Raw genomic sequence first — 15,813 nt, 5'->3', positions numbered from 1 at the left:
TACATAAGAAATATCTTGCAAGAACATTGCAGGTGTAATAGGAATGGGATCATGTGGATCATCAGAAACATAAATCAGAGGTCTTGAATTTACGTTAGCCTCACAATCACATACAATAGTCAGTAACTCCTCATACTGTAGAGATGCACGTCTCAATACTCCCCTTAGAAGCCTTTTGACAATCTGTATAAGTCTCTCCCAGAAACCACCCCACCATGCCGCTGTAGGCGGATTGAATTTCCATTCGATTCTTCATACTGAGGCTTCTCTTTGTATTCATTCCAGTCCACTTAATTGAGAAAATTGCGCCTACGAAATTTGTCCCATTGTCACTAAACAATTTTGAGACGTCCTCGCCGAGCAATGAACCTTCTAAATCCAAGTAGGAAACTCTTAGTGGACAAAGATGTGGTGAGTTCAAGGTGGACAGCTCTTATCACAGCACACGTAAATAGAATAATCCAAGCTTTTGTACCATCTGTCAAAATAAGAGGGCCACTTAAATCAACACCGGTCACTTCAAATGGAGAAGCATCTCGTATTCGCTCTTCAGGTAGCGGAGCGGGCATGCACTGAATACCTTTTGTTTCATGTCGTTTACATCTAACACACTGAGCAAGAATCCTTTTTACCGTTCTTCTACCTTTGAGAATCCAAAATCTTTCTCTGTGAGAAGTCAATACTACACTTACACCAGCATGATTCACACTGACATGTTGCTCAAAAATCAGCAATTCCACCAATTTATGTTTACTAGGTAGAATCATAGGGAACTTAAAATCTTCTTCATCCTGACGTTCTATTAGCTTCGTCTTTACTCGGTAAATACCTTCCTTATCCTGGAAAATATCAAGATACTTCAATTCGGACTTCCTGTCAGTTGAAAAACTTTCGTCTTGTACGTTCCTGATTAAAATTGGTTCTGCTGAATTAAGCTAAATAGCTGTCAGCTCTCCGCAAACTCGTTCGTTTGATTTCTTTGCATTGTGACTTTGCAAATAATCCAAGCAACCATTCTTACTATCTTTGAATACTTCGAAAAATGAGTACAGTACCACGCATCTACTTTACTCTCAACGTACATGCTCATCACCAATCCCTTTTTTCTTTCATCACTTACTTCTTCTTTATTTGTCATGACAGTAGATCGAGGCCAATCTGTTTCTTCTTGCTTGAGAGACTGGGGACCCTCCCACCATTGCGATTCTAATAGTTTTCTAACTGAACATCCTCGTGAAGGCAGGTCCGCCGGGTTATGTTGCCCTGAAATATGACGCCAATCTTCTACATTTGTTAAATTGCGTATTTTCTTCACTCTATTATTAACAAATGTTGCCCATGGTCCTTCACTCTGTATCCAACACAAGGCTGTAGACGAATCCGTCCAAAAATATTCTTTGATCTTTTGAAAACCCATTGCTGTTTTCACAAAATTCGCTAAACGAGCTCCTATGAAACATGCTCGTAGTAATTCTAATCTAGGTATAGTGATACCCTTCAGTGGCGCGATTCTCGATTTAGCTTGCAATAATTGTACTGAAACAGTGCCATCATTCTCAGTTCTCAAAAACACTACTGCAGCATAGGACATTTTAGATGAATCACAGAATATGTGTAAACTAGAAGATTCTATGTCTACAAACGAAACACTCCTAGGTATTTTCACAGTCCTTAACAAAGTAAGTTCTTCTAACCATTTAAGAAACTGTTTGCTTGTTTCTTCCGGTAATTTAGTATCTCAACTCAACTTTTCTTTCCACGTTTCTTGTAATCAGAGTTTTGGAAAAAGAGGAACAGGACAACTGAAACCATTGGGATCAAACACTCGTTGCGCAAAGGACAAAACAGCTCTTCTCGTTACTTGTTCAGGAGGTTTCTCACTTAATTTTAGGTCACAAAATAAAACATCATCTTGCTTGTCCCATAATAAACCTAGAACAGATATTGGTACACATTTCTGTTCTTCCTTACACAAGGTAGTATGCTCCCACCCTCTTAACTCAAATTTTCCTTCAGCCATAATATTCATTGCTTGTTCAATAAACTCTTTCAATTCATTTTCAGAATCAACGGATGTTACACAATTATCAACATACATGGAAGTTTTAAGCTTTTCAGTTACACTACTATAAGGATAATTGTATTGTTTCAAGTGGTGGTCACAGCATGCAAAAGAAAGGGACTACAGTTAACTCCAAAAACTACTCTGCGGTGTCGAAACACTTTAATCACGTGTTCATTGTAATCTTGCCACCACAAAAAACGTAAGTAATCGCGATCTGCTGGATTAATAGAGATTTGTAAAAAGGCTCTTCTTATGTCCGAAACAACACCTATTCCTTTCTTTCTAAAATTCATGAGAATGGCAGGAATAAGTTCCAACATATTAGGTCCCTTTGCTAGACAATCATTTAAAGACTCCCCGATGAGGTAAATAATGCCCTCGATTACCTAACTCTTCTTCTGGAACTTCTTCTATAATTCCCTCATTTTTCCAGTCTTCAAAAATTACGCTATACTCATCAAACTTTCCATCCGCTATTAATTTCTCAGTTGCTTTTCTTAGTCGCTTCTCCGATAGATCTCGGTTATCGGGAATATCACTGTTGCCATCTAGCCAAGGTAAACAAGTCTCATGTCTTCCCTCTTCATTAACATTTACAGTTTTCTCAAAATGATCTAAAACCGCTGCGTCTATTTCACTTTTTCTCAAGGTTTCACAGGAGTCAGAAATTCCTATGGCTTCTAAATTCCACAAATCTGCTAAACGTGTATTTTGATTCAAAAGAGTAAGAGTCACCATAGAATGAACACTTTCACTCATATGCTCGACCAATTTTCCGACTACTACCCAACCTAGCACAGTTTGAATAGCAGTTAGACCACAATCTAAGTGATGCAAAGTTCCGGTATAAAGTTTACCCATAACATCAGCACCTAGCAATATTTCGATTTTTGGAGAACCGACACCAATATCTGAGACAATTATATTATTTGCCTTCAACTCTTCAAGCCAAGGACCTGGTTTTAGTTTTGGTATGGGATTACAAATAACAGTTTGATCCAAAACCTGTATTTCAACAGCACCATTACCTACCTTACTTTTCAACATTATATTGTAACATTTATGTTCTGTTTTCTTCGAAGAACCACCTCCGAATAACGCATGTATTACTTGTTCAGTTTTCATTGGTGTGTAACACATCTCTTTAGCAGTACTAGACAAAATGTAGGACCGCTGAGAACCTGAATCACTGAGCGCCTTTACAATGCGCCTTTTACCGTTAGCTTCCAACACTACAGGTAAAGTTTGTAACACAACATCTTGTGTGCAACGCTGATTAAATAGGGTAGCTTTAGGTTTCTCCTCCTCCTTTTCCGATTCGCTAGTATCCTTACGTTCGGACGGTAACTCCGCGCACATAATCACCCAATGTTTTTGTTTACAAATAACACACTGCACTTTTGCTTTACACGCCTTTGAAAAATGCCCAACTTTTAAGCAAACAAAACACGCTTTTTTTCTTTTTTACGACTTCTTGCTTCTTGTTCAAGGAAAGCTTTGAAGCATGAAAACATTCCTTACTTTCGTGATGCTTATCACAAAAAATGCAACTAACAGAATTTTTATTTCGTTCACCCATAAACAATTCACTCGCGGTCATAACGTGCTCCTCTTCTCTCTTCTTTTTCTCCCTCTTATTGGAAGCTTCCATTAACTTGAATCCCGTTTTTGCAAATGATATTCTTTCCTCACCTTCAACTTCCGCTCTCAAAAACGCCAACAGCTGGTTTAACTTGTCACCATATGTTCTTTCTTGCCGATCCTCGCTACTTATTGTGACACTAGCATTTCTCAATCAACTATTGTGACACTAGCAACTCTTAAAATGTCCTCTGGTATGCACGATTCAACCAATGGAAATAACATCGCAGCATACTTATCAGTAGTCATTCCTATGGATTCTAGTGCTCTCAAGTACGATTCAAGTTTATCATACAACTGTGACGTATCAACCTTGCACTTTGTACTTGTAGCGTTTTTAATAACTAATCCAAGCAGTTCCCTCACATAAAATTCTATTAATAACTCTTCCCTACCAAACCTATTTTTCAAACATTCAATAACCTTAGAATAATTCTCTGCTGTAGGCGGGAAACTATCCACTATTTCACGAGCTCTGGATTCTTGTACCGTGGCTTGGATCAAGTACTGAAACTTGTCTTCTTCTTCCATTTCTCTATCCTCATGAATTCTTTTAAACTGGCTCCAGAAACTCAACCAGTTTTTAACTTCACCTTCGTATTTTATTAGTTCAATTTTTGGCAGCTTCAACTTCCTCCTTGAAGTAGGCGAAGACACTACTGACACTTCACTACCTTTGTTTGACACTGCACGAGCACTAAAAAACATTTCAACCTCGATACGAGCGGCGTCCATCTTTTCTCTATACTCCTCTGCCTTACCGAATTCCTGTTCAAAGTCCTCCTCTGTTTTCGTAGAATCTTGCAAAATCAATTCAGTCACTTTCCCAGTTAATTCTTCTAATTCACCGGATAACCTTTCTAACGTAGCGAGCCTTGTCCTTACAGATTTTTCTGAAACAGTTTCTTCTTTAAGCACTTCTAACAAGGCATTGTGTGCACGGGTGAAAGATGCCTGTACTACTTTTCGCTTTGTACCAAGGATTCCATATTTTCTTTCTTTCTATTCACACAAAATTACTGGAACAATAATTTGTACTTTCTTGCAAGTTTCTATCACGTCGAGGTCACCAAATGTTAGGAACAGAATTAAACTACCCGTTTAATCTTCCTCTAAAACCTATTGCGTTTTTGCCTCCTTTATTCTCTATTAAAACCACAGACTACTACACAGTGAAGTTTATCACCTCTTGTTACAACAGTTTCTCACCTCTTGCTACAAACTTAACACTATCGCCATAATAACAGATAAGAAATGATCACTACTTCAGTCTTTTAAAAACATCATTATTTTTGGTCGTCTGTATTTCCTTAAGTCTGACGGAGGTATGCAGTAAGATCTGTTAAGTTGGCAACTCTCTTACTTATGTGTTTTTGTTAGCTGTAGAAGTGTGTCTGCTATTATTACTTCATAAGTTTCACATTTTATGTGAAACCAAATATACCCAGTCAGAGAGAGGTTTTAGTGTAGTTGTGTAATGTGGCTAAATGGGGTACGTGAGTCCTGCGTTCAATACTGGGCGAATAATTGTAATACACACTTTTCATGAACAGCATTTTTGCTAATGCTTTTGAGTACGGTTTGTATATGCGTGTTAAGATTTTTAAAATGCATGCACTATATATGGTTAAAATTTTGGATACTTGTTGCACTATTCTGTCCAGTAGTAGTTATGCTATTTAACGTTAAAGGTATTTTATATGCTTTATTATTATTTTTTAAAACGAGATTGTTAATTGAACGTCTCACGATAACGTTCTTTAGGAGGCTAAAGGCGACAGATGACTGATAAAAGTGAGCGATTATGAAAGAAATGGTGGAATGAAAATGTGGAAGGAAAGAAATCCACAAATGAAGTTGTCCACCACAAACTTACATGGTGCGAGATCGAACTAGGGACCATTCTTATCAGAGGTCAGCACTCTGCCGTGCTTGTTTTTTTGCGAGTCCTGTCTTGATTTGATTTAAGGCAGCTATTGCGTTCTGTAGTTGTAAATCTAATTTTCACTATTTATTATTATATGGAAACAATGTATATTGCAACGGTAACGTTGATGTATATTTAGTTTTAGGATATAGTCCGTACCTTATGATAATAAATGTTGTTGTCAGACTTGTTTTATTATGCTGTTAAAGATATAATAAGTGAGGAAGTCATAGGTGATGGAAGTCTGTTTTTAATTTCTGCGAAATTAAATGATAAGTATTAGGGAAATACAAAGTTTAAAAGGAACAAAAATAGTTTAATTTATGGAAATAATTACCGTCAAATGGGGCTACTATGAACATGGGGGCTACTTTGAACAAAACTGGAAAAATGTTTCAATCAAAATTTTCATGCCCTGAAAAGTCATTTGTGGCTCATTTGAATATTACAAGTAGTAGTTTGGAGTGTTCTGAATTCAACCATAACAAATCTGTAAGCTTTACTTAGAAGCATATATGAGGAAAAATATTAAATATGAAGCGATGTTTTTTTATTTTTTTCGTCGACCAGAAAATTGTGTCTCTGGAACTCTGGTTTAAAGCAGTAACTGCCTAAATCAGTGTTACTGATGAAATCTCAGCCATTATCTACCGATTCCAATAGGTTCTATTGTTGTCTATCCTATATTCAAATTTTGGTGAATTTTTGAAAACCACATGTTGTTTTAGGTAAGAAATGGGGCTACTATGAACAGCTGATTTTGGTGGGTCTAAAAATCAGTTCGTGGGTAATAGTACGGTATATTCTAAAGAAAGATAAATGGCATTATACTGGGCAAGTCATAGACAAACAGAGCTGCAATTGAAAAGGCAAGTTTACGTGCATTAATAAAACAGGTACCAGTATGACATTCTATTGACCCGAAAATGTAGACAGTGATATGGTTTGTGCAAAACACGTTGTTCTGATGTTACCAGAGCCCATTCTTAGTAATCGAGGGCTTCTTAAGTTTGGTGGCATCTCTTTTGACAGTCTCAATTTGCAATAAGGCCAAGCATGTTCCAATCGTATACAAATAGTTTCTTACCATCCTGTATAGCGTAAATAGTGCTGATCCATCGTACCGAAAAAAATATTTGCGTATCTTTAAAAACGTCTCTGTTAGATTCATATGAACATACGGACCTCTTACTACAAGAGAGACCTTTTAAAGTTTTAAATATTCAAGTTGCAATAGTGATACGATGGACATCAACTTTTAAGAAATATTGGGTAAGTACATTTTAAAAATATTTTCTGTAGACCGTTAGGAAAATCGCACAGCTATGTAATATATACCGAAATGTTCATAAAACTCGCTTCTTTTAAACTCAATATCAAAGAATACCATAGAGCTTATAGGCAGAATTTTATAATAACAATTAACATTATGTTCAAAGTAGCCCCATTTAGGGGGCTACTTTGAACACTCGTATTTCATTTTTTTTTATAGCTGAAGACATTATCTGACAACAATGGTTATCAACAGAGTGATAGTACTCTTTTGTGCCATGGTTTTAAAAATATAACATTGGGCTTACAGTATGTTGTTTACAAAATATTTAAGAACATGTGTTTTTTCTGTATCAAAGTAGCCCCATTTGACGGTATCACAGTAAATTTGGTAGTTATTAAAGTAAGTTTAATCGAACTGGGACCGCAATATTTAATTGTGTATGTGTGTGACTGCATAGGTCATTCATGTAAGTTAAGAAGTGTCAACTCCAGGATTGATACTTGCAGTACAGTTGTGTAATATGTATTCTTAGTTATCTGTTAGGTAGTATCTGCATTCCTTGCTCAGGGCAAGGCAATGTTTCAGGTGCATTAATGTTTTTTTTTTTTTTTTTTTTTTTTTTTTGTTACTTCTTTGGAAATGCTCTAATATTTTAAAGTAGTTTTTGAATTCATAAACGTTATTTGTGGATAGGGATTCTTTTTTTTTTTTTTTTCCTATTCTAAGACTTCTATTAATTTCTTGTAACTTCTAATACCACACTTTGGACAGAGGACTAAGATAGACGTCCAATATATTCCTTTCCCGTGGATAAATAACTTAAGTAAGTTGAAGAAATTGAAAGTTAAAACAATTTCACACATGTGAAGTAATTAATCTTCTGTGGTTTGTTACTGAATAAGAGTAAAGGAGTTTATAAATATCATACTGCTTGGTCAAATGTATTCAAGTGGATAAATAGTTATCTGAGTATATTAAATTATATTGTAATGCATAAATCTATATAAAGTACACCTGAAACAAAGGTAAAAAAAATAGTGGGACACAAAAGTCATTCCCATAAATTTAATATTCAAATTTTGTTAATTTATGAACTACAATGTTACAAATAGGCAAGTGATTTATACAGAAGAAAAATGCAGTTTCCTTTAAGAGCCTATTTGAGAAAATTAGGTACATAATTTAAATCAAAGTTATATTTAGTGTTTATCGTCAAGAAATGTGAATAATAATATCGTTTCTTCTCAGTTCAGTGATTCTTTAATCCATTACATCACTGTGCTTCACCTGTGTTTGTTATGATGCCACGTTGCTCATATATACAAGTTAAATCTTTCCTGTATTGTGTATAAGAAGAATGTAGAACATGGTAATTTGAAGTATTTTCGTTTTCGCGTATTACTAATATATGTTACGGGGGCGCGGTGGCTCAGTGGTAGAGCGTTTACCTCCGGTGCTTGGGTCCCTGGTTCGATCCCAGCTCGCGCCGGGTGGACTTTGTGGTGGACAAACACCGTTCTCGTGGGTTTTCTGGGGGTTCTCCCGTTTCCTCCCACTTTCTTCATTCCACCATTTCATTAGTTTCTCATCGTCACCGTCTCCTTTAGCCTAACCGGCATAATCGTGGGACGTTAAACTTAAAGATTTCATTTTATTTCATTTTTACTAATATATGTTGGAACTATTCACATGGAATGTTCCTTTAAAGCACTTAAGTACTTGATTACTTAACGATACAATATAATGCTTATTTTAACTATGAAAACTCTCCCATCTTCAAGCATCTAGTGAATTACTAGTATTTTACATGTTGTGACCTTCAGGAAAGCTTTTTTTTTTTTTTTTTTTTTAATCTTCAGAAATCTTTATCGATAGGAGTAATATATAATTTGCAGCGAAACTTCCGAACTTAAGAAAAGTTGCTTTGGCTTGCAACCAATTTAAATGATTATTTAATCATACAATAGGATGCGTACATTTCAGTTACAAAATAAGTCTCTTTCTCACCTCCAGGCATCTGATGGTAAAGCTCTTTCCCAACTCCAAGCCGAACGCGTTGCTTACCGTTCTAATTAGATATTTATTTATTTACTTTTTAAAGAAAAATGTGCATAAATATTATTTTTTCCATATAAAGGCGGACACTTCTCGTAATTACAAATTTAACCCATTTGGGACCAAATTATTATTTTTCTGATTTCTTTCACTTTAAGAATTCAATTTAGTTTACTATTGCCTGAGTATCACGAAAATATAACCTTTTTGATTTTTCCTGCGCATCAGATGTGACTTACGCCCTGTCCTATAAATAGGACGCTGGTCCTTTCTGATATACTAAAGAGGATATACATATTTCTAACTAATTGCATTCTATTGCTTGATTGAAGCAATTCAAATTTTTACCGCTAAGTGCCTCAAGGCATTGAGTGATCACGGTCGGTCTATCGAAGCACGAAGTCTTCCTGATTTATATCTATATATATATATATATATATATATATATATATATATATATATATACATATCTATCTATCTATCTATCTATCTATATATATATATATATATATATCTATATATATATATATATATATATATATATATATATATATGCGTGTGTGTTTTGTATTGATGTTTATTTACAAAAATTATACAAAATAAGATATATGACATAACTAAACATAACGTAAAAATACCAGTATTTAGAAAACTAAACATTTGAAGTTTAGATAATTGATATTTTGTAATTTCGATCTACCTGTGCTAGTTTGTTACACGTGTTTGGCTTTGATTCAAAGTTTATTTTTCTTTGCCGCCTTGGTATTTCACGAAACGCTTTGAAACACAACGTGACATTACACTTTTCAAAGTAAAATAATGGTATTCAAGTGCATCTATTGTCATGGCATCTTTACGTCTTCCTTTCCATAATGAAGTAACCACTTCCAGCGAGGCGTACATCATTGAATGCATTTGAAGAGGTGACCACCAAGTTTGATATATGTGATAGATATACAGATATGTTGCGTGCAAATGTCAGAAGATCCATATTGAACTGAGTTGGTTTCATATACATAATTATGAGTTTACGATCATCATGTTAATAATTCGTGAAAATATCACCCAATACCACTTCTTGCATCTTGTATCAATTCTATGGTTATTGTAGGATAACATGATGCTGCTCAATTCTAATATGTTCATGATGTAGTCGGCTCCACCTCATGGTTCACGAAACAGGATGTATGCTGTCAGAATTTGTGCCAATTACAACACGTCAATTGTCATTCCATTTGGCAATGAGAACTTACCATCCCAGTCGAATCTGTATTCATATGTATTTACTCCGTGCATATGTATTACAATCCTGGAATCAGTCAATGGATACTGAGACACACGATTGCTTTGCAGAATACTGGTTGCTCTGAATCCCAATTCACGAAGATGTATTAGCAGATCTCTACTTGCGAAAAAAATTCTCAAAATATAGCAGATGATTATTCGGACCATCTACAATATCTAGCATATTGAAAACCACTCTGGAATCTTAAGAAAAATCTTCTCTATCATGATGTATATTGTCGCTAGCACTCTCCTTTATTTTCATATCCTTTCCATAGCAGAGATAAAATTTTTATAACAAGTTTTATAATCGTACAACAGAAAATGATGATTGTTCTTTATATCTACATCATAACGAACTGTTTCCTTCACTATAACTATATTGCACTGTGTTGCTGTTGAAAATACAAAAGAATATCTCTGTAGGTGATTTGTTTACAACATTTCTATTTCAGTTCGCTAAAGTTTCAGTCAGTTTGTACACCAACTTGGGGAAGCTTTGTGTATGATGCGTTTTTTTTTTTTTTTTTTTTTTCAAATTTGAACATTATTATTCAGCATTTTTCTTTTTCTGCCACTTATTTCTCTACTGTAGCTACAGTAAATCTTAGATGTAAATTGCATTCAATTGAGAAAAGTAAAAAATTGTAGTTTTTAAGTATTGAGCAATGAATGATAAGCGTAAGAACGCGAAAAATCAAGGGCGTCAGTCTACCTATACATTCGCTTTTATTACGTAGTAGTATATTGCTTTGGACCAGCGTCCTATTTATGACACTAATGTTTCAACGTCTATAGCACCGAAAGTAATAACAAAACTAAAATAACTTTTTATAGTCTGATTACCGCGTACCTATTGCTACCTAATACATATAAATTAAATGCATTGTTTGTATATATTATAAAAAAAAAAAAAAAACGTTGCCCGAAACATACCCAAATAAAGTAACTTACACAGATAGATTTAAGCGTCCGTCTTTTACACAGGGAAAGGGAAAAAATGTATCAAAAAATTACAGTGCATTATGACAAGTCTCCAATTGCTCCCTGTAATTAACAGAATACGAAAACCTTATTCTTCTTTGTTATAAAAAGTAAAATATCATCATCATCATCATCATCATCATCATAGGTATTCTGCCTTTATTGGCAGGTCACTTGCCGGAGCTGAGAAGCTTTCATGCTCCACGGTCCTCCGCTAGCCTCTTCGTCTTCGCGTATGATCTTTCTGTTTTTATATCATTCATTAATTGTAGTCTCCTTCGCCCCCTCCCTCTCTTTCCCGCCACCATACCCTCTAGGACGTCCCTCATGATACAATCTCTTCTTAGGCAATGTCCCAACCAGTTTCTCTTCCTCTTCCTAATAATATCTAAAAGTGTTCTTTTCTCACCCACCATTTCTAACACACTCTCATTCGTTTTCCGCTCGACCCAGCTAATTCTTTCCATTCTTCTCCACACCCACATTTCGAAGGCTTCCAGTCGATTTTCGTCACCTTTACGTAATGTCCACGTTTCCACCCCATACAGTACAACACTCCACACGAAGCATTTTATGAGTCTTTTTCTCAACTCTTTATTCTGTAAAATACAAAGTGTCTTAAAAATAGAACGCTGGCCCCAAATGGGTTAATTCATAGAAATTCGAGGGTGATTTTTCTTCCTTAACAATAATTGACGATTTCGATTTTCTGAGAGCATTTTGATTTGCAGGTCGAGCAACTGCAGCTGGAGAGCTACATACGCGACAAGGGTAATAATACCACCACAGGAAGTACCACTGGACCTAAATCGATGAAGATCGAAACGCATTTCTCACCTGTTGACATGGATTCTGCGGAGAAAGTAAACAAAGAGAACTTGGATTTGAGTGTATCCAACTCACTAAATAGTAAGTATATTTGTAAATTTATCCAAGTTTCATTTCACAGTGTAATAGTTGTTTCAAGATCCGTAGAATAAAATGGAAGAACGTACTTCTTTCAATTCTTCGAGCAGCATTACGTGAATGTTTCTATCAGTGATAAAAGGACAATAAAATAGTGTCTTAATAAGAGTACATATAGAATCAGTAAGCTAATAATTGTAATATACATAAGCAACTAAAAAAGAGCGGAAAGAAAAATAAAATTACGTGGTTATGAAGAAGGGAGGAAATAATTTGATCTATGTGAGTAATGATATTGGAAGATCTCACTCCTAATCATTACTCCTTAAAAAAAAAAAAAAAAGTCTTAATCAACATGATTTAAAAGCTCCTTTCTTCCAGAGTTACCGGATGTTTAATATGTGAAAAATTGGTTCTGAAAGGATTTTAGTTTAAAAAACGCAAAAGCGGACCTAGAATTAATGAAGCTGGTACGAACTCTTAACTACTCATTATGTTTAACAACCACAAACCTTTTATGTTCTCTCGTATTCCTATTTTGATGATTACGTTCCTAGTATTCTTTCTAGCAGCTAATCCTGTTATCTTTACTTCCTTGGTATTATTTTCTTTTATCACCAATTGCCAAGCAAATTGAAGAACATTAGCTACCAAAAACTTCTACAAGTTATTCACCTTAAATCTTTCTTCAAAGAAAACAAAAATATCAAAACTCATTGTTGTAGCTACAGATGATCACATATCACAGTGGCTCAAAATTTGAAGATGACAGTTGTACAGAAATAAAACAAGATAAGACACAACTATTTACGTATATTACTTACAATGCCAAATATTTTACTTCGTTTCAGGTGTCAAATTTCAGCCACAGATAAACTGCTTCGACTTGTAGCCTCTGGGCATGACGTAAAAATTGAGTTACCAGTGTAGTTTAAAGCTGTTGAGACTGGTGTGTTTGAATCAGTGATGTGCCGTAAACTATAATTTTACGTCTACGCGATTGTCTAATGTAATCTATACGTAATCTACATTACATCTTTTCCCGTGTAGACTATGTAGACAACCACTAAGGAAGAATTTCGTTGTTCATTTGTTCATATTTCCTCATTCAGTTGTTTTGCTTCGGTGCAGCGAAAGATTAGGGAAACGACTAACATATAAAAAGTAAAGGGAATTATCTAATCTGTATGCTTACTCTGCTCAGCACATACCACTTCCTTAGATTTTCCACTTCGAACACTGCTTTTATAATGAAATTTACAAAACTAATTCGCACCTGTGGGCTTTCAGTCTTGAATCTGCTGTATTTGCCAATTTTTTCTTGCATATTTTACAAAATGCATAATATTTTTCATTTTCCTTCGTCAAGACGAAACTAAGTATTCGAAAGTTACTATTCGCTGGTCTAGGCATTTTATTTTGTACACAATTTCGCAAGGTAACGACAAAAGAAAGCTCCTTTATTGTCCACGATTCCATATTAAATTACGTGTATTTGACATATTCTACATAGTCTACGTTGTTTACATTGTCTACGCATAGTTGACACGTAAACGTAAACTATCGTTTTTTACGCGTAGACGCACATCTCTGGTTTGAATAAAAAGTTTTATAACTTTATCCCAATTCTTGTCGAGGTTTGCCTCATCCAGATTTAACGTTATTTTTATTCAAACTGAAAGTCATATAACATTAGAACAAAATATCCAACGATATGCACATCATACCGTTCAGTGTATCCAAATCTCATTTTAAAGATTTTTATAAGATTTTTCAGGATAGGTTTTTCATTATTTTCTTACTTAAAAAATAATTTACTGGAGAGTAAAGTATAAAAATATTTTCCCAGAAACTGTTCTAGTGATTTTGTTTATATTTCATAACAACCTTATAGTATCGTCCAAGTAATTTTTCTGTGATAAAATTCAGAAGGATAGTTTGCTCTTGAATCTTAGTTCTTTGTGGGTGATTACCTCAAAAACGACTCAGGTGATTTATTCATATTTTAGCATAAGTCATATCTCGTGAAAAGATCCACAAGTAGTTTACTCGTGAAAGGCAAAACTTTGTTTTTCGGACATCTTTCTCAAAAACTGATCAAACGATTATGTTCTTATTTCAAAAAATAAATATTCTTTAAGAAACGTACGATAATTTGTAAATGATTTCTCATGAAAAAATGACAATGGAGTAGTTTACTCGAAATTGGATTTAGTTATTTGGAATAGTATAGGTATAACATTGGCAAACAAAATTGAGTTAGTTCAAAAATGTTTTATTAGCCTACTATGCCGGAAAATGAATAGAGATTACTACTCACGTAGTTATGAATACTAGAATCAATTTTGGGGATTACAGGCCCTAAGTGATAGGAGAAAACTTATTGAGAAAGTTTGAGTAATTTTATTCAGAAATACTATACAATAAATATTGTAGTGAATATTGCTTAAATAATATAGGTATAAGGGTACCAATGTATATGCGAGAAATGAATCAACATTATTTCCTTTGAATTCAAAATTTGTAATTTTAAGAAGATTGATCAATTCTTTTAATTTAGTGTAATTTATTTTTATCAATACAGAAGCATACATATTAGAGTTTGACAAATATTATTTGTAGTATTTTTGACGATGTATCTAGTTTGAAACTAAAAATATTTGGTATTAATTTAATTATTAATTCGATACTATTTTATTTTATCATTTATCTTTTATTGTTTCAGTAGGTAGGTTACATTGTGTGTAATATGTGTTTATTTTTGTCTGATAAGATGCTGTATTTTTGCTGTTAGGCTGTTCATGGCACAGAAATAATAATAATAATAATAATTGCAGTGACCGACAAAAAAGATCTGCAGGTTTCAACATATGATCGGATTCGTGGCCTTATTTCCGTAAAGTTGGAGCAGTAGTGGTGTCGAAATGACGTTTATGATGATTTCTTTTCCTTCTTTCAGGAATGGTCCGAGGACAGTTTTTTGCGGAGTCATCTTCTGATGAATCTGAGGAAGAAGAGGACGACGAATCAGACTCTACAGATGATGGAGAATTTATCTTGCCTTTGTAATTCCTTTTATAGTTTTCAGAGAAAACAATATGGTTTTCAGACATGGTCACAAATCCTCAAAAGTAGAAGACTGGTATCACAATGCTATACTGGTGCCGTGTATATCTATTATTTTTTCATCCATTTCTATTTTTCACTGATAAGCATCAACGTCATCGACTTCATACTTTATAGGTTGTGAATTTAAACTATATTTATTCCTTACTATCAGATTATACGTTTTAGTATAAGAAGCAATTCTATAATATAGAGCTAAGTAAACTTTCGTGCAATAACTTTTCTAAGCTGATATGTATTCTTATTTCTTGAGACCACAGTAGTGTTAATAAAGAAATAAATAATTGTTACAAAAAATCATTACATGTCTCTCATTTGAAATCCATCTACCCATAACTGCATGTGCACAAAATATTTTAATAATTTGGCCTGATGCAAATATATTCCTGTTTGTGAAAACGACAGCACCAAGGAAGATACGTGTGAGTGGAATGAAATTTATACCATAGATTTGCTACCTGACTATACAAATATGGTTACAATTTTAAACTTGTTCAACACCTATAACCGTGAAATATCAGTATGGCATGAAAACCACCACATGCTACA

At 34.4% G+C, this 15,813-nt stretch overlaps 1 protein-coding gene across 2 annotated transcripts in view; it reads left to right on the top strand.

Annotated features, from left to right (window-relative positions):
* Window positions 1-15,561, top strand: part of LOC145668376 (uncharacterized) — a 233,494-nt gene extending 217,933 nt beyond the window's left edge. For both annotated transcript variants that reach the window (XM_081736161.1, XM_081736160.1), the window contains exons 2-3: window positions 11,964-12,141; window positions 15,098-15,561. In XM_081736161.1, coding sequence (XP_081592287.1) covers window positions 11,964-12,141; window positions 15,098-15,207 — 288 coding nt within the window. In that variant the 3' untranslated portion in view covers window positions 15,208-15,561. The remainder of the gene's footprint in view (window positions 1-11,963; window positions 12,142-15,097) is intronic.
* Window positions 15,562-15,813: the final 252 nt, after the last annotated feature.

Source organism: Thermobia domestica, chromosome 13 (assembly GCF_964235325.1).
Source record: "Thermobia domestica chromosome 13, izTheDome1.hap1.1, whole genome shotgun sequence".
Taxonomy (NCBI): domain Eukaryota; kingdom Metazoa; phylum Arthropoda; class Insecta; order Zygentoma; family Lepismatidae; genus Thermobia; species Thermobia domestica.
Note: the sequence above shows the minus strand (reverse complement) of the source record. Positions and strands in the feature narration are given on the sequence as shown.